Source organism: Scyliorhinus canicula, chromosome 6 (assembly GCF_902713615.1).
Source record: "Scyliorhinus canicula chromosome 6, sScyCan1.1, whole genome shotgun sequence".
In the NCBI taxonomy this organism is placed as follows: Eukaryota; Metazoa; Chordata; class Chondrichthyes; order Carcharhiniformes; family Scyliorhinidae; genus Scyliorhinus; species Scyliorhinus canicula.
This window is the reverse complement of record NC_052151.1, coordinates 169627777-169651254: the sequence shown is the minus strand read 5'-3', so window position 1 is coordinate 169651254 and position 23478 is coordinate 169627777. Positions and strand designations below refer to the sequence as shown.

The following is a 23478-nucleotide window of genomic DNA, read 5'->3' as shown; positions in this document are numbered from 1 at the left end:
TGCCCGTTCATACTCGTGTGACTCGACCAATGTAGTCTACCGCATACGCTGCAGGAAAGGATATCCCGAAGCGTGGTACATTGGCGAGGCCATGCAGACACTGCGACAACGAATGAACGGGCACCGTGCGACAATCACCAGGCAGGAATGTTCCCTTCCAGTCGGGGAACACTTCAGCAGTCAAGAGCATTCAGCCTCGGATCTCCGGGTAAGCGTTCTTCAAGGCAGCCTTCAGGACACGCGACAACGCAGAATTGCCGAGCAAAAACTTATAGCTAAGTTCCGCACGCATGAGTACGGCCTCAACCGGGATATTGGATTCATGTCGCATTACATCAACCCCCCACCATCTGGCCTGGACTTGCAAAATTCCACCAACTGTTCTGGCTTGAGACAATTCACACCTCTTTAACCTGTGATTATCCCTCTCTCTGGATCTGATTGCCTGCAAATCCTCGCATTCCAAGCATTGTCCGGCATCTCTGACTTTGTCTATATAAATGTTTCTGGATCATACCTCTCCATTCACCTGAGGAAGGAGCTGCGCTCCGAAAGCTCGTGTTTGAAACAAACCTGTTGGACTTTAACCTGGTGTTGTAAGACTGATTATTGATAGGCACATAAGCATTGGGAAATAGATGAGTCCAGAGAGGTATCAAGGAGACAGACAGATGTAAAACAATGAGCAACAAATGAAATACTGGAGGTGAGAGACAAAGATGAAGATTGAGGCATAATCTCTCTGACTGTAGTGGGAGGAAAAGCTATTCTGTTTTTTAACAACATGAATAAGCATATTTCCTTTTGAATACATTTCCAACAATGCCATCTTGCCTCATGATTAGAAAAAGGATACACTTAAAAATCTACTGTTAGAAATCTATGCACGGACTTCCGGTTGCGGCTATGACCAGCTAAGTCGCACGTTTGGCTGCTCCTGCTACAAAGGTGTTTTTGGGCCGATTGGAGGGCCCCAACGGCGCTGTAAGGACAAATCCCGGTGGGGGAAGGCTCCCTGAAGAGAACCAGACCAACTTTATGGTCGGTACCCGGAGTGGGGTGGTAAAGAAAGCAACAGCAGCTCCCAAAAAAAAGCGGGGGAAGAAGACCAAAATGGCGGCCGGTGGCGCACCCGAGGAATGGAGGAAATGGGCGGAGGAGCAGCAGGCCGCTCTCCTGCGCTTCTTTACGGAGCTGAAAATGGAGCTCTTGGAGTCAATGAATGCGACGACCACCAGGCTGATGGGAGCCCAGGCGACCCAAGAGGCGTCGATTCGGGAGCTGCAACAGGAGATGACTGCGAGGGAGGAGGAGGCCACGGTCCTCGTGGGAAAGGTAGAGGTGCACGAGGCACTCCACCTGAAATGGCAGAGCCGTTTTGAGGAGCTGGATACCCGAATGAGGCGGAAGAACCTGAGGATCTTGGGCCTGGCAGAAGGCCTGGAGGGGTCAGACCTCCCGGGATATGTAGCAGAAATGCTGAGCTCCCTGATGGGGGCAGGAGCCGTCCCTTCGCCCCTGGAGCTGGAAGAGGCCTACAGGGTCATGGCTAGGAGGCCAAGAGCAAATGAGCCCCCGAGGGCGGTGCTGGTGCGGTTCCAGCGACTCAGCGACCGTGAGAGAGTGCTGGAGTGGGCCAAGAGGGAAAGGAGCAGCAAGTGGGAGAATTCGACGGTGAGGGTCTACCAGGACTGGAGTGCGGAGGTGGCAAAGCGGCGGGCCCGGTACAACCGGACGAAGGCGGTGCTACATGCAAAACGGATCAGGTTCGGAATGCTGCAGCCAGCGCGCTTGTGGGTCACCTACAGGAACCAGCACCACTATTTTGAGTCCCCAGAGGAGGCGTGGGCCTTTGTACAGGAAGAGAAACTGGACTCGAATTAGACCCAGGGGATACTTGGCGGCCGTAGCCGCTCGGGTACTTTCAGCTGAATTCTTTGTTTGGATTTTGAACTCTTGCTGTGGTTTTTCTTCTGATGTTTTTTCCCCCTTTGCCAACTTCCCTTAGTTATTGTTATTGTGGTTATTCATGGTTATTTATGGTTGTTTATGCTGTTTGGTAGAGGGCGACTGTTAAGTACATTGTTATTTGTTATTTATCTGTTATTTATAATGTTAAGTTGGGGAGGCGGGACGGGGGGGAGAGCAGATCGAGGATATGGGCTCCTAGGGGGGGTTCTTTACAGGCATGGACGGGGACGGGGGTGGAACTGAAGATGGCGGGGTGGGGTGTGGCAGGGCGAAAGCGCGGGCTTTCCTCTGTTTTCCCGCGCGCGGGGCAGAGGAGGGGGGAGGGGAGGAGTGCGGGGCGTGGCTAGCAATGGCGACCTTTCCCGCGCTGGAGCGGGGCCAGGGAGGAGTGGCAAGGGCCCCCCCCCCCCCCCCCCCCCCCCGAGCCGGGGGGAGTCGGAGTGTGGCAGGAGCAGCCGGGTCAGCGTGAACCAGCTGACTTACGGGAGTACGATGGAGGGTACATCGCGGCTAGGAGGGGTCCTAGCCTGGGGGGGGGGGGGAGGGGGGGGGGAGGGGGGTTAGGGAGGGACACCGGGTTGCTGCTGAAAAGACCAGAAACGGGAAGTGGAGGACTGGAGAGGTGGGGGGAGGGGGACATCGCCATGGGGAGCGGGTCAGAAGGGGAGGGTCGACCCGGGGCGAGCAGGGAACAGGACATGGCTAATCGGCAGGGGAAGGGGGCGGGTCGTCCCGCGACCCGGCTGATCACTTGGAACATGAGGGGGTTGAATGGGCCGGTCAAGAGATCAAGGGTATTCTCACACCTGAAGGGACTGAAGGCTGATGTAGCAATGTTACAGGAGACCCATTTGAAGGTAGTGGACCAGGTTCGCCTGAGAAGGGGGTGGGTGGGACAGGTGTTCCACTCTGGATTGGACGCAAAGAACCGGGGGGTGGCGATTCTGGTGGGAAAGAGGGTGTCGTTCGTGGCGGAGGAGGTGGTGGCGGATAAGGAGGGTAGTTATGTGATGGTGAAGGGTAAGCTGCAGGGGGAGAAAGTGGTGATGGTCAACGTATATGCCCCGAACTGGGATGACGCGGGTTTTATGAGGCGCCTATTGGGCCTCATTCCGGGACTGGAGGCAGGGGGCTTGATCATGGGGGGGGGACTTTAACACAGTGCTGGACCCCGGGCTAGACAGATCGAGCTCAAGGACCAATAGGAGGCCGGCAGCGGCAGAAGTGCTGAGGGGGTACATGGAGCAGATGGGAGGAGTAGACCCATGGAGGTTTGGTAGGCCGAGGGCGAGGGAGTATTCCTTTTTCTCCCACGTCCATAGAGTGTACTCCAGAATCGATTTCTTCGTGTTGAGCAGGGGGCTGATCCCGAGGGTACGGGAAGCTGAGTACTCGGCCATTGTGATCTCTGATCATGCACCACATTGGGTGGATGTGGAAATGGGGGAGGCGCGGGACCAGCGCCCGCTGTGGCGGCTGGATGTGGGGCTGTTAGCGGACGACGAGGTGTGTAAAAGGGTCCGGAAGAGCATTGAGAGCTATCTGGACTTGAATGACACGGGTGAGGTGCAGGTGGGGATGGTCTGGGAGGCCCTGAAGGCAGTGATCAGGGGAGAGCTGATCTCCATAAGGGCGCACAGAGAAAGAAAGGAGAGGCAGGAGAGGGAGAGGCTGGTGGGGGAGCTATTGGAAGTGGATAGGAGATATGCGGAGGCACCAGAGGAGGGGCTGCTGGGAGAACGGCGCAGCCTGCAGGTCAAGTTCGACCTGCTGACCACCAGGAAGGCAGAGATGCAGTGGAGAAGGGCACAGGGCGCGGTCTATGAGTATGGGGAAAAGGCGAGCAGGATGCTGGCACACCAGCTTCGCAAACGAGATGCGGCTAGGGAGATTGGGGGAGTGAAGGAGAGGGGCGGGAAGGTAGTGCAGAAGGGGCAAGAAGTGAACGGGGTCTTCAGGGATTTTTACAAGGAGTTGTATCGGTCTGAGCCGCCGACGAGGAGAGGGGGAATGGAGGACTTCCTAAACAAATTGAGGTTCCCAAGGGTCCAGGAGGGGCTGGTAGAAGGGCTGGGGGCGCCAATAGGGCTAGAGGAGCTAGTCAAGGGAATAGGTCAGATGCAAGCGGGGAAGGCGCCGGGGCCAGATGGGTTCCCGGTGGAATTCTATAAGAAAAATGTGGACTTGGTGGGACCGGTACTGGTACGAGCCTTTAATGAGGCGCGAGAGGGGGGGGTTCTGCCCCCGACAATGTCGCAGGCTCTGATCTCCCTGATATTGAAGCGGGATAAAGACCCCGTGCAGTGCGGGTCCTACAGGCCTATCTCGCTTCTGAACGTGGATGCCAAGTTGCTGGCAAAGATCCTGGCAGCTAGAATAGAGGATTGTGTGCCAGGGGTAATCCATGAGGACCAGACGGGGTTCGTGAAGGGGCGGCAGCTCAACACGAACGTGCGGAGATTGCTGAATGTAATTATGATGCCGGCAGTGGAGGGGGAGGCTGAGATAGTGGTAGCGCTGGACGCGGAGAAGGCATTCGATAGGGTGGAGTGGGAGTACCTGTGGGAGACGTTGGAACGGTTTGGGTTTGGGGAAGGGTTTATTAAGTGGGTGAAGTTGCTCTACTCGGCCCCGACGGCGAGTGTAGTGACAAACGGGAGGAGGTCGGAGTATTTCGGGCTCCACCGAGGGACCAGGCAGGGATGTCCCCTATCCCCCCTACTTTTCGCACTGGCGATTGAACCGTTGGCGATGGCACTGAGGGGTTCAGGGGGGTGGAGAGGACTGACTCGGGGAGGGGAGGAACATCGAGTATCGCTGTATGCGGATGATCTACTGCTGTACGTGGCAGACCCAGAAGGGGGAATGCCGGAGATAATGGAACTATTAGCAGAGTTTGGGGACTTTTCGGGGTACAAACTAAATTTGGGCAAAAGCGAGGTTTTTGTGATACACCCGGGGGACCAGGGAGAGGGTATTGGGAGACTCCCCTTCAAGCGAGCAGGAAAGAGCTTTAGGTACTTAGGGGTGCAGGTGGCAAGGAACTGGGGGACCCTCCACAAGTTGAACTTTTCCAGGCTGGTGGAACAGATGGAGGAGGAATTTAAGAGGTGGGACATGGTACCGTTGTCGCTGGCGGGGAGGGTGCAGTCAATCAAAATGACGGTCCTCCCAAGGTTCTTGTTTTTATTTCAGTGCTTGCCCATCTTCCTCCCTAGGGCCTTCTTCAAAAAGGTGACGAGTAGCATCATGAGCTACGTGTGGGCGCATGGCACCCCAAGGGTGAGGAGGGTCTTTTTGGAGCGGAGTAGGGACAGTGGAGGGCTGGCACTACCCAATCTTTCGGGGTACTACTGGGCGGCAAATGTGTCAATGGTGCGCAAGTGGATGATGGAAGGGGAGGGGGCAGCTTGGAAACGAATGGAGAGGGCGTCCTGTGGCAACACAAGCCTGGGGGCCCTAGTAACGGCACCATGGCCGCTCCCCCCCACGAGGTACACCACGAGCCCGGTGGTGGCGGCCACCCTCAAGATATGGGGGCAGTGGAGGCGTCATAGGGGGGAAATGGGAGGTCTGTTGGCGGCGCCAATAAGAGGGAACCATAGATTCATCCCGGGGAACATCGACGGGGGATTTCAGAGCTGGTACAGGGTGGGCATACGGCAGCTGAAGGACCTGTTTATAGAGGGGAGGTTTGCGAGCCTGGGAGGGCTGGAGGAGAAGTTTGAGCTCCCCCCGGGAAACATGTTCAGATATTTACAAGTGAAGGCATTTGCTAGGCGGCAGGTGGAGGGGTTTCCCCTGCTCCCCAGTAAGGGGGCGAGTGATAGGGTGCTCTCGGGGGTCTGGGTCGGAGGGGGGAAGATATCAGACATCTACAAGATAATGCAGGAGGCGGAAGAAGCATCAGGGGAGGAGCTGAAAGCCAAGTGGGAAGGGGAGCTGGGAGAGCAGATAGAAGACGGGACGTGGGCGGATGCACTGGAGAAGGTCAATTCTTCCTCCTCGTGTGCGAGGCTGAGCCTCATTCAATTTAAGGTGCTGCATAGAGCTCACATGACGGGGACAAGGATGAGCCGGTTCTTTGGGGGTGAGGACAGGTGTGTCAGATGTCTGGGAAGCCCAGCGAACCATGTGCATATGTTCTGGGCATGTCCGGTGCTGGAAGGGTTCTGGAAGGGGGTGGCAAGGACGGTGTCGAAGGTGGTGGGGTCCAGGGTCAAACCAGGATGGGGGCTTGCGATCTTTGGGGTCGGGGTAGAACCGGGGGTACAGGAGGCTAGGGAGGCCGGAATACTGGCCTTTGCGTCCCTAGTGGCTCGACGAAGGATATTAATTCAATGGAAGGACGCGAGGCCTCCAAGCGTTGAAACTTGGATTAACGATATGGCCAGCTATATTCAGCTAGAAAGGATCAAATTTGCCCTGAGAGAGTCGGTACAGGGATTCTCCAGGCGGTGGCAACCTTTCCTTGACTTTTTAGATCAGAGATAGACGTTCGGGGTCGTGGCAGCAGCAACCCGGGGGGGGGGGGGGGAGGGGGGGGGGGGAGGGAGGGGGGGGGGAGGGAGGGGGGAGGGGGGGCAGCAAGGGTCGTGGGGGGACATGCACGACTGTAACGCGGGCAAGTCTGCTCACTGCTCATGTCTGAAACTGTAGGCTGCCTTGTTTGTTAAGGTTGCCTGGGGGGGGGAAGGGGGGGGGGGGGGGGAGGACTGGTGCGCGCGAGAGGACGGGCGAGGGAGGGACATTTGCCTAGAGGGATTGTGTTGTAAATAATTTAAAAATTAGTAGGGGTAAATGTTTGTATGGAAAAACTCTTTCAATAAAAATTATTAAAAAAAAAAAGAAATCTATGCACGGTAACATAGTGGTCAGCACTGTGGCTTCACAGCACCAGGGTCCCAGGTTCGATTCCCCGCTGGGTCTGCACGTTCTCCCAGGGTCTGTGTGGGTTTCCTCCCACAGTCCAAAGACATGCAGGTTAGGTGGATTGGACCTGCTAAATTGCCCTTAATGTCCCAAAAGGTGAAGAGCGGTTATTGGGTTAGGGTAGAAGTGAGGGTTTAAGTGGGTCGGTGCAGACTCGATGGGCCGAATGGCCTCCATCTGCACTGTATGTTCTACGTTAATATTAATAGTTCAATAGAGTTGATTTTTATCTTATTGCCCAGGCTTAAAATGAGCTTTACGGATCAACCACATGTTCTCGTAACTGCCTCCCTTTTCAGCTCCATGGATTTTAATGGACTTTAAAGAGAATGAAAATTAAGAAGTTTCCTACAATAGGTAACAGCAGTTTTACTCCCAATCAGGAAGTTATAAAATTGCTTCAACAAGGAATTTCTGTGAGCAACATCTCCGAAACATAATTGTCCCTACCCCAGTAATCAGGAATTCCTGGATTGCAGGATTAGGAATTTCCTGACAATGGGTGCAGCCATCAGAATGGCAGCAAGCATAACCTGGGCGGGATTCTCTGATCCTGAGGCTACGTCTTGACGCCATTGTAAACACCGTCGCGTTTCACGACGGCGTCAAAGTGCCCTCAGGAAAAGCGACTCTGATCCCCACAGGGGGCCAGCACGGCACTGGAGTGATCCACACCGCTCCAGCTGCCGATGCCGGCATCAGATGGGCGCCACGGGTCTGTGCATGCACATTGGGACTGGCACCAATGCGCGCATGTGCAATTGGACCGGCGCCAATGCATGCATGCGCAGTGGCTTCCTTCTCCGGGCCGGCCCTGACGCAACATGGCGTAGGGCTACAGGGGCTGGCGCGGAGTAAAAAAGGCCCCCAGTCCGAGAAGCCGGACCGCTGATCAGGAGGCCCCAATCGCAGGCGAGGCCACAGTGGAGGCCCCCCCCAGGGTCGGACCCCCCCCGCCCGGGGTTGGACTCACCCCCCAACCAGGCCGCCCCCGGATGCATGCACGCCAAGGTCCCGCTGGATAACAGCACATGTGGACGCCTCTGGTGGGACTCGGATTTTCTGCGTGGCCGCTTGGCCCATCCCGGGTGGAAAATCGCGGGGGGGAGCCGCGTAGTGCGGCCCCGACCGGCGCCTCGCCGACCACGCCAGCGCCAATGGTGCCGATTTTCCGCTTTCCGGGGAATCGGCAGACCGGCGTTGGGGCGGCGTCACGCTATTCGCGCCCGTCCCAGCGATTCTCCGGCCCTGCGTGGGCTGAGAGAATCCCGTCCCTTGTATTCCAAATAGATTATTCTGAGTGAAGTTAATTGGACAGAAGTGGTTTTCAAATTGTTTGAAAACGTATTGGGGAAACACAACTCTAATCAGAGTTGTGAGAGTTATTTTAATCATGTAAATAATGAGCAATATTCATCTTTTTTGGTGTCTCCACAGTTAATACAGCCTCATGGTTGTCTGACTACAAGTATTAATTGCAGATGGTGACAGTCAAATTAATTTGTCTCCACATTTGTATCAAATTGTAAATCATCACCACATGAAGTTAACTTGAACCTATTTGTCCGAGAAACGTATTCTATATTTTACTATTACTGACCAAGATCCAGATCAGTAATGCTTCACTAGTCAAGTCATACACACCTTAAACATAAAATGTGTCAATTAAGGAAACAAATGTACAAACAAACTCATCAGTGAAAATGTGTCAGCTATAAGATGCGAATTATATTTTACAAACTCTGTCTTAATCTCCGTCTATGAGTTACCGAATGTTTCAGTGCTTCCTTCTTTAGTGAAGTATAATTATTTCAGGATGTTTCAGATTAGCGATGTTCATCATAATCAACCGTCAGGCTGATAATCACACCAGTATTTTGCTGTCTGTACTTTTTCAGATCGATTAGTCGGTTGATTTTGAGGCTGAAGCCTGTTCACACAAAGCACGGTGGGGGGAGGGGCAGGTGGGGCGCATGGAGCATCAGAGTGTATGAGGTATGCAATGTATTGATTTGAGAGTCACAGAGCAATTAATTTCAGACATCCTTATACAATGCTTTGGTATACTTTTATTTGTTTGCAACAATTGTACTGCCTCTTTTTCCAGCTGGGTGACAGGCCGGGTAAGACCTCAGAACCCTACCCACTAACAGAGGCCCTGCAGGAAAAGCTAGAGCCTGCTGTGGCTCTCTCATTTGTTTTTATCCCCCTCCTTGCCCCCTTTCCTCCCTTCCACCCCCGCTGATGGGAGACATTTTGCGGTGGCTTGAGACAATACACTGGAGATTTCCAGTAACAACAAAGGGGGTTTATTAACAGGCAACTATAGACAAGCACGGAGCAATGATGATTAGGTCTTGACTCTCCAGCTCCGGGGTCCACAGTGCCCAGACCCCTGCTCCCAGGGCCCTGCTCTTTCTCTCCACTGGTTGGGGTTCACGCGCTTCTGCTTGAATGGCTCTGTGCCGGTCACATGGACCACAAGGCCTGCCCCCTTAAATGGGCCGCGCTGACACATCCCTCCCCTCTTGAGTCCCTCATTACATTTTACAAAATCAGCTACGTAAAAGTGCTGTATACAAGGTCAAGAGACAGAAGGGAAAAGTGTTCATCGCAGTCTGTCGGGGACCTGCAAGTCCTCGCGGAACTCCTTAGTCCCTCAGCCGGCTCCACTGTCTCCAAGATAGTCCTGTTGTCAGCAGAAGATAACAGTTCAGGAGACTCCACCTCTTCTGTAGGACTGCTCGTCTCGCCAGTTCCCACCTGGACACCTCGTGGAGCTGACCCTGAAATTCTCAGCTCCCTCAGCTCTGGAACAGCCACAAGAGTGCTGGTGGCATTAGCTGGGCCCATCTGTTCTGGAATGGGGTTTACAGTCCATTGGCTTCTCACAAGATCGACATGACAGTCCTGCCACTGACATTTATCACATACAACACGGGTCCAGTTTGGTACAACAATCTGAGCAGCTAACCAGAATGAGTCCGAGGAAAAATTTATAACGGGAACCAGGTTACCCACCTGGAATGGTCTGTTATCCATTTGTCAAGTATTTTGATTTTTCTGGGAGGACTGACGCGCCTCCACCCTCCCCGCCAAATTTGGAAATATCAAGTCCAAGCAAGTTCTGAGGCGATGGTCAATAGGCCATTCAGCCTGCATGACCCATGTGGTGGCATGCAGGATGGAGGGGTTCATGTTGTAGGATAACTGGAAGTTTCCAGCCGATGGCACAATGGCCGGTCTGATTGCTTCCTCATAAGAGTTTTTTTTAAAGTCTCTACAACCCTTTCCACCAACCCATTGGAATGCGGGGCGATATGGGGCCATTCTGATATGCTGAATTCTTTTTGTCTGAACAAAGTGTTGGAAATCATTCCTAAAAGGCGTGCCATTATCAAATGCAATGTTTTCTGGTTGGCCATGTATGGTGAATACCCAGCGTAAGGCGTCCACAGTAGCCAGCGAGGTTGAAGCTTCCACCTCCTGTATGGATAGCTATTTGGAATGAGCATCTACCAAGACAAGGAACATCCTGCCCAAGAAAGGGCCTGCATAGTCAACATGTACTGCGGTCCATGGGCAACCCAGCCACTCCCATGGATGGAGATTGGCCAAAGGAGGTAACAATTGTTGAGTCTGGCAGGGGATGCATTGCAGTATCACTTCCTCAATAGCTCTATCAATTCCCGGCCACCAGATATAACTGTGAGCCAGCATCTTCATTTTGTTCAGCCCAGATGAGCGCTGCATAATTCTTGTAAGAGGGCCTCCCTCGCTGTCGGGTGGAATGATGTCTCAGGAGCCCCGAAGTATTACAACATGCTCGCAGGTGAGTTCTTCCCTGAGGGTTAAGTAGGACAACAACTGTTCAGACTTCTCATGGTGCCAACCAGTTTGTACCATCCGCTTCACCTTTGATAACATCGGGTCTCACTGAGTCCAATTTCTATTGTGTCCGGACGACATCAGTAAGATGTCCAAGAAGTTCAGCGCCAAGAAGATTTCTTGGGGTACTGGGGGTGGTGCCAAGTTCTTTGGCATGGCGTGTCGACTCAATGTGTCCGCATTGCCTGTGTTGGAAAGTACAGTCATAGGCCACTTGCAGCAAGACCCAATGTTGCACCCTGGTGGAGGCAATTGGAGATATTGGCTTGTCCTCTCTCAAAAGTCCCAAGAGCAGCTTATGGTCGGTTATTATGAATGGCAGTCCACAAATGTATTGGTGAAACTTTTTAACAACACTGATCATGACTAGACACTCCTTTTTGATTTAGGCGAAATTTTGCTCAGTTTCTGAATGAGTCCTTGAGGTAATGGCAATTAGCTGTTCTGATCCAACCTCCATCACATGGGAAAGAGCTGCCCTTATCACATGTATGGCGACACGTCGCATGTGAGCACACTTGATTTACCTGGGTCAAAATTAACTAAAAGTTTCTAAGATTGTAGAGCTTGTTTTATCAAGTGGAAACTTTCTCTTTCTGCTCCTTCCATTGCCAATGTTGGTTTTTCCTTCACAACTGGTGTAGTGGTGCCATTGTCGTGGCCAGGTTTGGAAGGAATCTGCAATAATAGTTCACCATTCCCAGGAAGCATTTCTGCTCAGCCACATTCTTGGGCGCTGGGACCTCTCATATACTTTGACTTTTCTTCGAGTAGGTGCAGACCTGTGGCATCTACTCGGAACCCCAAGGATGTGACTTCTGTCGACTGGAAGGTACATATCTCATGTTTATGGTGGACTCCAGCTTTGCTGAACTTTAGTACATCTTTGAAACTTGACAGGTAATCGTAGTGTGTGGTTCCAGTGACTAAAACATCATTGAGGTATACCATCATTTTTGGGATATCCTGAAGAAGGTGTTCCATGGTACCCTGGAAATAGTACAGGCCGAGGAAATGCTAAAAGGTATCCTGGTGTACTGAAACAGTCCCTTATGTGTATTGATCATGGCAAAAATTTGGACTCTTCAGCTACCAACTGCAGGTGCACATGGCTGAGGTCCTACTTTGAGTAGGTGAGACTTCCTGCCAGCTTGACGTAGAGGTCCTTGATTTGGGGCATCATGTAGTTATCCACTATGGTAGCCTACTTGATTGTTAGCTTATAGTCCTTACGTAATCCTGTTGATCAGTCTGACTCCAGCACGGGCACTATGGGGGCTGCCCATACAGAAAATTGCACTGGTTTAATTATTCCCAGTTCCTCTAATTACTTTAGCTAAATTTCGACCGTTTGATATAGGGCTCAAGGCACTGGTTTGACCCTAAAAACTAGTTGTCAACTCTGGATTGACATAAATTTTGGACTTCATGCCATTGATCTGGCTTAATTCATTGTGGAACACATTCTCGTATCTTCGTAGGATGCCTTGAAAAATGCTGTTTGAAGTTTTAAAGATTTCAAGCCGATTTAGTTTAATTCACTGTAACCACTGCCTTCCCATCAGTTTTGGTATGTCCCCCTCCACAATAATCAAAGGCAGCGGCGCCTTTATTTTTGTAAGTAACTGGGGTACTGGTGGTGCCAAGATTTTTCTGTATTTCCCCCATATAGTTTGACAGCTTGGCCATTGTGCTGCCCAAATTCAGCGGAGTCCCTTCTCGAAGGTAATCAAATGTCTGCTCTCTCACAACCATAACCGATCGGTCTCAACCTATATTCAGAAAGCTCCATCCCAGAGGTCTACTCCACTTGGTTCAGTGGTGTTTTGGATTGCTGCGCCTGCTGTTTGTTTTCACATTGGCGCAATCTGCCCTGCACGGCAATATGCCTGGGTATGTCTTCTTCGATTGCAATGAAAACAGACAAACTGACAACAATGTCAAGTGTCCTGAGGGTGGTCCCACACACAGTGACAGCAATCCATTTCTGTGTTGGTCTGACAACCCATTCTTTTCCCGGTTCTCTGACTTTGATCTAGTCCCAAGGATTGTATCTCGTACTCTACCGTGCCTGTCAATCTAGTTACGTGTCCATGACCACAACTGATTCATATCTCCTTCTGCATGCTTTAGAGATCAGATGTGCCTTTTTCAGCTATCTCAATCATTTGATAAACGTGATTTTAATTTCAGTCAAGAGTTTTTGCAGGATACTGAGGTTGTTAATTCCACACACTAAATGATCATGCAACATCACACAGCATATCGTTGAGTGCTGCACTGAACTAACAATGCTTGGCCATATGGCAGGGGTGCAGATGGACCCTTCTGTGTCCTGAACAGCAGAGTTCAAATTGTACTGTTGTAGGATGATCAAGGGCCTGAGACTAACATGTTCCTTGACCAATGTTTGGGTTTGAGTTGGGAGCCTCCGGGGATGTAGGATTTCTCATCAGGTTGTAGGTTTGAGGTCCAGAAACCATCAAAAATATCACCTTGTGCTGGTATTCACTGCTATCTGATTCACTATGAAGAAATAATGGAGCCATTCGATGTATGGGATTTAGTCATCTGCTCCATGGTCGAATGGGTCTAACTTTCCAGTCTTTGGCATTTTCACCCACTTTTTGGGTGCTACCGTCGATGGTTCTCGATTCTCATCTGTCTTTGGAGGCTTCTTCTCTCCTCGAATCCCGAACCGTTTATCTTGCCACTAATGTGGTGGCTCAAGACAATACACGGGAGAATTCCGGTAACAAGAAAGACAGTTTATTAACAGGCCCAGAGAAGCGTTGGTTAGGTCTTGACTCTCCTGCCCGGGGTCCACACGACCCCGACCTAGGGTCCGGTGTTTTCTCTCTGTCGGTTGGGATTTGTGTGCTCCTACATGATTGGTCTTGAGTCGGCTACATGGACCGCAAGGCCTGCATCTTAAAGGGGCCGCTCTACCACATTTCAGCTTCTCCTGATCAATGTAGGCTGAGGGATTAGAACGTATATGGAACAGGCCCAAATGTGTAACTGTCCACATGATCTTTGACATACCCTTCAAAAAATAAATCAGCCGTACTTTACTCTGAGCTTTAGTTAATAATAATGAAATGAAAATCGCTTATTGTCACGAGTAGGCTTCAATGAAGTTACTGTGAAAAGCCCCTAGTCGCCACATTCCGGCGCCTGTCCGGGTAGGCTGGTACGGGAATCGAACCGTGCTGCTGGCCTGCTTGGTCTGCTTTAAAAGCCAGTGATTTAGCCCAGTGAGCTAAACCAGCCCCTAATAATCCGGGGAGGCTGGAACGGAAATTGAACCTGAGCTGCTGGTCTTGTTCTGCATTACAAGCCAGCTGTCTTAGCCCACTGTACTAAACGAGCCCCTGGTTGATGCTTTGGAGCATAGCTGTTTTAACATGTTGTTCACTGGGACACAAGTGCAGCTGTCAACAGTTGCAACTGCCACTAACTGTGCAGGGTGGGGTGTTTTGGTGAAGGGAAAGAACTGTTGAAGATAAGATCTCAACAACTTAGTTGCCTTGGCTATATGGACTGATGGGATGGGGAGGGACAACGTTGGGGGGAGGGCAGATGAAATGCAGGTAAGGCTCATGGAGGGAATGGCATGAAAGTAGAGGAGAATGGCAGAATGGCTTGGGAGATGGGACTGCACAGGAGGGTATAGGATGCCATGAGGGAAAACAACAGCATGGGATCATGGGGTAGGCATAAGAAGGATAAAATTGCGATTGGGGATAGGAAGAGATGGAATGGGCATCAAGTCAGGCCAGCAGAGGAAGAAGGGGTGGCATGGGGGGTGATATGCGAGGGATGGTATGGGAAGGATGGAATGACAAGGGTGGGGGCTGAATTTAAAGAAGTACTGTTGCAATAAAAAGGCAAATTTCACCGCAAATTTTGTCTGGGACTCTGCTAGTATATACGTCATATATACCCACCATCTTTTGTATGGTGGTCCATTAGACCATCAACCTGTTTGGAAGGCTTCTAGAGTATGACTTCCAATATCTAATGTAAATTACTGTGTGACTAAATGATGGGTTTCAATCAGTAGTTTCAAAAGGATGAATTAAGCCTGTACTCGAACGCTCCAAAAAATGTCTTCTATTGGACTTGGATGATATCAAATTTCAGATTTAATGGAAAGCCATGCATTTGTATGGGACCACATCATGTTGCTGAAACAATTTCAAAAATAATTAATAATTGCTGTGTTGGAGGAAACAAGTGAGTCAATTTGCAAGTCCTTAAATCTCACATAGATGAATAATTGTGAATCTGTATTTCTTAGTGCTAATTAAGGGCTTTTCCCAGTAACTTCACTGAAGCCTATTTGTGACAATAAACAATTATTATTATTATTGATTAAGGGGAAAAGTTTGGCAAGGAATCTTAGGGAATTCACTGTTCTTGTGCTAAATCTTTCAGCGTGTGTCTTACTTCCGGTATGCCACTAATGTAAGTACAGTTTTAAGTTTTATCGTACTTTGGGGAAGGTACTTCTCAGTATTTAATCAAATAACAGGGATCAAATCAACCGTTCCAGTCAGGAAGCCCTCTCTGATTTCCAAAGTATATTTCAAGCGTCTTCGATATTTCCTACAATACTGGAGTCGGATTTATTATTCTAATTCTGCACTGTGTCAGTTGCTGGACCCATTTCTCAGTGCACAGATGGGGTTTTCATCTCCAGTCCTATTTGTAATGAGCATTGGGAAATCATTTATAGTGAACAATAAAAGGGACAGAAGGTGTTGGAGCAAGAATACTGCCTGGAACCTGGTGAATCAAATCTTCTGAACTCGACAGAAGTGAATTTTGGATAACAATGAGCTGAAGAATTAAAATTTCTCAGCACTTGGGGTGGCATACTGGTTAGAACTGCTGTCTCCCAGTTCAATTCTGGCCTTGTGTTACTGTCTGTGTGGAGTTTGTATGCTCTCCCTCTGTCTGCGTGGGTTTTCTCCGGGAGAGCCGGTTTCCTCCCATAATCCAAAAATGTGCAGTTTAGGTAGAATGGCCATGATATATTGCCCCTTAGTGTCAGGGCATGTGCAGGTCAGGTTGCGGTGTTACAGGGCAAGGTGGGTGGGGGAGTGGACATGGTTAGAGTGCTCCTTCGAAGGGCGGTGCAGACTTGATGGGCTGAATGGACTACTTCTGCACTGTAGGGATTCTATGGTGATTCTATGAGTTGTGTTGCTAAATTTAGATTTCAGTTTTCAATATGAAGCATATCATGTCCAGTCACAACACCAACTTTAATTTAACCTGCCATTGATTGAATTTAGAACAGACTACAATGCAACAAAATGCTGCAAATTAACATGATGCCACCCTTCCCCCGCTGGGATAAACTCTACTGAGCTATGTGCTGAAACGTTAATGCTTTTGAAAACCATAGCTGGACAGTAATTGGTACGACAAATTGATTCTAAATTAATATTTTATGCTTGAAATGGTTGCAAAAGCAAAGGAGCAAATGTGAAATAAGAACAGAAATGTGTTTCAGAAGAGCAAAGACAAGTCCATCCCTCTTGATAAGTAAATCCCACGTCCCTCAGATGCTTTTCACCAGGAACACAACTAATTGTAATGCAAACTGATTTATCTTGTTTGCTTTAACACGCTACTGTATTCACACATTTTTAGGAGATGTGAGATTGACAAAATGTAAATACTGAGAATGACTGTTAAACCCAGGGTGCACTGAAGTTACTGTACTAACTCATTTGGATATTTAAAGTTTTCCAACACAGCGTTAATCTTGAGGCAACAACTGGACTAAAGAGCAGCACAAATATCAAAAGAGGCACACATTTAAAGGCAAGTGACTCCATGTGAGTTGGACTGAATGTTACACAGAGGTTATGAGTCACCTGATGAGGAAGCTCTGCTTCAAAAGCTAGTGATTCGAAACAAACCTGTTGGACTTTAACCTGGTGTTGTAAGACTTTTAACTTGGAGGAGAAATTGCAAGGACTGTTGTTTCCACATGCTTGCTGTCCTTGTCCTTCCAGCTGAAAGAGGTGGTGGACGTTGAAGGTGCTGTCGAAGGAGGCTTGGTAAGTTGCTATAGTGCAGCTTGTGGATGGTTCACACTGTTGCCACTGTGCGTCAGTGGTGGAGAGAGAGAATGTTGATGTACCAATCAAGTGGGCTGCTTTGTCCTGAATTGTGTTGAGCCTCTTGAGTGTCGTTCGAGCTGCACTCACCCAGGTAAGTGAAGAATATTCCATCACACTCCTGACTTGTGCCTTGTGTGGTGCTTCACAGCGCCAGGGACCCGGGTTCGATTCCGTCACTGTGCGGAGTCGGCACGTTCTCCCCATGTCTGCATAGGTTTCCTCCGGGTGCTCCCATTTCCTCCCACAAGTTCCGAAAGACGTGCTTGTTTGGCGATTTGGACATTCCAAACTCTCCCTCAGTGTACCCAGCCAGGTGCTGGAATGTGGTGACCAGGGGATTTTCACAGTAACTTCATTGCGGTGTTAATGTAAGCCTACTTGTGACACTAATAAAAATTATTATTATAGATAGTGAGCAGGCTTTGTGGAGTTAGGAGGTCAGTTACTTGCTGGAAAATTCCCAGCTTTTGGCTTTGTCTTGAGCTGCAGTATTTATGTGGTTGCTCCAGTTTAGTTTCTGGTCAATGGTAACCCCCAAGATTTAAATGGTGAGTGCTACAGCAACGTTGATATTGTTGAATGTCAAGGGGAGATGGTTAAATACATTCTTGTTAGAGGTGGTCATTGCTTGACACTTGAGAATTGCGAATGTTATATTATATTAGCCCCAACCTGAACGCTGTTTGAATTTTGCTTCTTGTGGCATGGACTGATTCAGTCTCTGAGGAGATAAAAATTGGATTAATGATATGCAAATATCTCCACTTCCGATCTTATGATGGAGGGAAGGTGATTTGATGAAGCAGTTGAATATGATTGGACCTGGCACACTACCCTGAGGAAATCCTGTGGCGATATCCTGGGCTGAGATGATTGGCGTCCCAACAACCTTCTTCCTTTGTGCTGGACAAGGCTTCAAACAGAGGAGAGTTTCCTCCTGATTCCCACTGATTTCAATTTTGCTGGAACTTTTTTATGTCACACTTGGTCAATGCTATCCTGATGTCAAGAAAGACCATTTTCACCTCATCGCGGAATTCAGCCCTTCTTTCCATGTTTGGACCAAGATGGTAATAAGGTCTGGAGCCAAGAGCCTTGGAAAGATCCAATGGGACCAAAAATTAACGTGCACCAGTCAAAAGAGCCAGCCCAATTTGGAGTCAGTTCCTGCAAGCCAGCCTGCAAGAGCTACCACAGCTATGTGACCAAGCATGTATTGTATTGGACAGTTCATGTGAATTGAAAGGTAAAGTTGAATGCAGACAGAATACGTGAAGCACAGTTACATAGAACATAGAACATAGAACAGTACAGCACAGAACAGGCCCTTCGGCCCTCGATGTATCTTATCCCTCAGCGCTTGTTTTTTTTTTCTTCAATTGATATCACTAGAAAAATTCTCCTTCTTGGCCATTATGGGTTACGCAACTGAAATAGGGACAGGATTTTAGAAGTCCGATGGGGGCAGAACTGGAGAGAGATGACCCCACTGCTAGTTAAGGTGCACTGTCCTGCCCCTGAGCTATTCTCAAAGCCACCAGGTAAGGGGAGAAATAACTACCCTCTGGAAGCAATAGGTAACTTAAGGTCATTAAGGGCCTTGAAATTTTCCAGTTGTCTTGCCAATCCCGGAGGATAAAACATGGCAGAAGCGGCAATGTTGCAACGACATCTGAACACCCGCAATGCCACTAACAAAAGATCATCACAGCGGTTGCCACTGTCCACTGTTTGAAGGGATTCTCACTCCACAGGGGAGGCGGTGGCGTAGTGGTATTGTCACTGGACCAGTAAACTAGAAACCCAGAATAATGCTCTGGGTACCCGAGTTCGAATCCCACCACAGCAGATGGTCAAATTTGAATTCAATAAAAATCTGGAATTTAAAAAAAGTCTAACTATGACCATGAAACCATTGCCACTAATGTCCTTTAGGAAAGGAAATCTGCCACTTTTATATGCCAACATGTGACTCCTGATTCACAGCAGGGGGTTGACTCTTAACTGGATGGGCAGTAAATGCTGGCCCAGCCAACGACACCCATGTCCCATGAACAAATAAAAAAAATGATGGTCTGGTGACTGGATGATCTGTTTTATAAAAGTTTCAAAGCACTGCGTTTTGAGGCTATTTTGTGATTATTTTGAGGCCTCCTCTCTCCCTGTCACTTACACCAGCTGCCTATCTCTTTCCATGCTTGAGGGCCTCCCTATTGGCCCTGCAGCATCATTGGCTGCTGTCCTTAATTCGATAGTGAGTGTACCCTCTGATAGGCCGTGTGATGCCCCGCCAGCAGGCTGGCATCCGGGTGTGGGGTTGGGGGTGGCGGCGGTACTCATAGGCTAGTATCACTCTGCGCAACCACAGTCCACAGTGGGGTGCACAGCAAGATGGTTGCCTTGCAGGCCGCGACAATGGTGGCCCGTGCTTGGATACCTCGGTCTTGGCGGGTCACCCCGACCCCATGGCCCATCCCCGGTCATCCCTCACTACTCCCCCAGCCCTGGCAAACGCCCCCCCCCCCCCCCAACTCCTGACAGCATCAGCACCAGCAGCTCACCGAGATGCGCCTTTAGGAATATGTGCTAACTCGTCCCTCTCCCTCATCAGCCAAGGCACCTTCTTCCAGATTTTAAATACCACAAGTGAATCTCGCCATCTGTAATTCCTCCTGTTGGAGGCGTGGCATCGCTGGAGGGCTAGACAGTACCGGGTGGTCCGGTTAATGATTCCGCATTTACCGTACAATTTGCATGGCCATGCTGACGTGTGGCGTCGAATGCAGTCAAGCCGCTGTCAAGGGGCTGAAGCACCGCATCCCATTTGGCGCCCGCTGTCGGCCACAATTTTCAGCTGACGAACGATTTCCCGCCCAATTTCCCGATTCCAGCATCGGCCGACCGAGAATTCCACCCGGGGTATTTATTATCTTGTTCAAGATTTAACATAAAATCTGAAGTCTACAAGAAAGTATACATCTCACACCAGCTAGTTACACACAGCAACTTCAGTCTGACTTGGTGTTGATCACATCAACCCAGCCGCAGTTTTAAGGTAAAGTGCATGTCACATTGACAGATATATGTGGCATTTAAAATATTGCTGAAACTACTCTACGTCTAATATAATGGACAGCACATCTTAAATATTCAGCAGTCAATGAAGCCAGCCACAGAAATCATGCACACAAGTGCAGGATAAATATAATGGGACTTCACTTATTATTTAAACCTTTAATTGCTATTGAAAAAGTATGAGTTTCATGCAGTATTTAATAGGAGAATAATGACACCAAGCTTTTCAGCCGTTATTACATACTTATTTGGTGTCATTATAACAAATTTATTCTAATGAATCCAAACTAAATTGTGTACTAATGGGCTCCACTGGGAACTTAAGCTGCTATGAATAACTTCCTTCAATGTCAGCCTGTTTAATAAAACCCAATAGTAAGATACAATCAGACAAAAATATGCTGATGATACTCAAGAAAGTTGTTCATTTTCAGATAACAATACTTTGTCACATATCACCACAATTAAATAAAAATACTGGATATATCTGTGAATTTCATTTTTCCTGTGTGTCAGGTCAATGCTGCGGAACAGATTACTTTTTTCCCTTGAGGTGGGGAGAGCAACTATAAGGAAGATTGTTTCTGAAGAAATCAGAGCAACAATTTTATTTAACCAACTTGCAGTCTTTTCGGGATTGGGCATTCTTGATCAATCATGCAGGTCAGATTGTCTGGTGGGTTTCACTTGCAGCCCACAGTGGACATGGACAGTTACCTTGGCAGTCTCCAGGTTCCTGACATTTCATTGTTAGAGCCATGGAAATGCTGGCATACCAAACCATCCCGCAGGCCCCATTTCCATCAAGCATCTCAGTCTTCCACAGGATTGGAACTTCCACCCATTGCAGCTCAGGCACTGCCACCTCCCACTTAAATTCCATCCCCCAATCACTTCTCTGGCTGGAGGTTCTGCAATTATGGGTCCGCCTGATTTTCTGTCTGACCCCAGCATGATGCCAACCGCAACTCCCCCCACCCTCCGCTAATCTCCCCCAGCCACGGAAACCTACCCAAAATGATTGTTGCGCCTTACCTCAGACTTGATTATTTGAATTTCCATATCCCACATCTTTCAACGGTTTTGAGACTGTGGAAATTGACAATTTCATGTCGATTTGTACCCAGTTATTGATGGTAAGGTGCTGTGAGCTCCTTCTTTCCAGGAACTGCATTGAGAATACCCTGAACACAAATTATGTTGCAATGTGGCAACCTGGCAGAGGTGACTATCAGGAATCACTGCTGGATTCAAACTGTGGTCCTGGAGGAGCTGAATAGGAACAAAACCCACATTGTGCTGCCAATCCGATGAAATGTTCTGGCAATATTGCAAGGAGTGCAAATGTTCACTATGAAAACAAATTCAAGGACCCGATGCAAAATAAATATTCTACTCACGAAGTCGAAGCATACCACGACACCCACATAATTAAAATTTAACTGTTTTAAAACAGGTGTCAAGAATGTTATAAATTACATGACCAAACATTAGACTTGTTGCGCACTCTGCTACTGGTATCTGCCAGCATAAATGCTGTGCTTTACTCACTTTTGTATTCCAAGTGGTAGCCAGCTGCTGCCACGCTGATGTCCGAATGAAAATGCAGGTAGAGCTGATTGGAGGTGCTGTTCAACAAAGCTGGAACTGTGGTCCCTGAAATGAAAATCGTCTTTCAATCCAACTATTTTATAAAGAATAATATCCTGATTTGACTCCTTCCATAAGCAGAGCTGTATTGATAGTTCACAATTGTAGAGGGTTTACTCAACTGTTCACATTCCTTACCTCAGTCTCTTTGTAGCGACCAAGGTAGCAATATGAGCAACAGAACAGCGGAAACTGTTTTATTTTACTGGGCTGAGGAATAGATAGGAAATGAATGCATCCTCGTCCTCTATTTCACCTCCATTTCACTACATTTCACTGTTGGTAACTTTAGTAGACCTTGCTCCCTTATCCTGGTATGGCAGCTTCACACCAAATGCTGTCTGTATTCATGAACTTTGTGGCTCACAGGTTGAGGTTTTACACTGAGATCACCACTTCCTCATGTTACCTAACCCTCTGTCCGCCCACTCCCCTGCCCACCCAATGACATGAGATGAAACAAATAATATTTTAAATGAGAAAATATAAGATCAAAAGCTGATGTCATTCAGGATCTTAGGTAAATTATGTTATTTGTTCCATAAGCTTTAAATTATAATTTCCTTTACAATTGGTTATTCAAACGGTGGGGGGGGGGGGGGGGGGGGGGGGGGGGGGGGGGGGGGGTATGATACAGCAAAGTAATGCAAAGTTGGCGATCTGGATCTCTTAGGCCTTCTATCAGTGAGAAAGAGGATGGCAACACCTGAAAAATGGTGGACAATGAACGACTGGCACTGCCATTACTGTTGCCATGACAATGTTCCCACACGTCTCCAGCTGAGGGGCCAAAATGGCCTGTTGAGTCAGGTGGTAGGACAATTTAAAATGGAAATTGGGGTTGTATGACACGTGTAGAACCCCAATTGCTATTTTTAGATTAAGTGCTTCAGCCAGCATCGGGTGGCACTCAGGATGAAGAACAGCCCAAAGGTGAGTACTTCATTTGAATGGACTAGGATGGAGCAGGGCAGATCCTTCAGGCTCCAAAACACAACTGAGGCCATTACTCCTGTTTTTATTTGGTTTACCTGACATAAATAATAGAGGTAATTTTATAACTCCATTCGCATAGTGTGGATTAAGGGGGCACTGGAATAGATCAAAGTATCTGGAAAAGATTTTCAGCAAGGCTGCAGAAGATGCTCTTCATAGAATGCTCACAGTGCAGAAGGAGGCCATTCGACCCATTGGGTCTGCAGCGACCCTCCAAAAGAGCACTCTACCTCGGCCCTATCCCTATTACCCCAACTAACCTTTTGGACACCAAGAGGCAGAAACAAAGGAACAGCACAGAAAAATAAATTAAATTAAAAAACAAATTAAAAGATACTTGGTCGGCAGTTTGTTGAGAAGATAGTTGAATCAGCAGCTAATTGACACTGATGTTTAAGGGATAATTTAGCATTGCCATTCCACCTAACCTGCACATCTTTGGACTGTGGGAGGAAACCGGAGCACCTGGAGGAAACCTACGCAGGCACTGGGAAAACATGCAAACTCCACACAGTCACCTGAGGCTGGAATTGAACTTGGGTCCCTGGCGCAGTGAGTCAGCAGTACTAATCACTGTGCCACTCTTTTTGCTTTTGGTCTCCAGGAAGGATGAATAACATTATAACAGATCTTATTTCTTTTGATTTAAAAAAGGAAACACAAGAAATGTGGTATTAATTTCTTACCTGAGAAGCTCCCAAGTCTTGGCGCAGTTGCATCTCCACCATCATATATTTCCAAGGAGTCCCAGTTATGCTCTGTGGCAAAGGTTATCACTTGAATCTATTCAACAAAATCAGTATTTAATTGGAGTAAAATCAAGAGC

The 23478-nt window shown here is 48.6% G+C and overlaps 1 protein-coding gene across 1 annotated transcript in view; it reads right to left on the bottom strand.

The window, feature by feature from the left end:
• The window catches only part of LOC119967641 (CUB and sushi domain-containing protein 1-like), a 2889858-nt gene that overhangs the window by 373509 nt on the left and 2492871 nt on the right, over positions 1-23478 (bottom strand). Inside the window, exons 36-37 of the mRNA XM_038800434.1 lie at positions 23339-23435; positions 21558-21662 (exon numbers count right to left, since the gene is read on the bottom strand). Of these exons, the coding sequence (XP_038656362.1) occupies positions 21558-21662; positions 23339-23435 (202 nt within the window). The remainder of the gene's footprint in view (positions 1-21557; positions 21663-23338; positions 23436-23478) is intronic.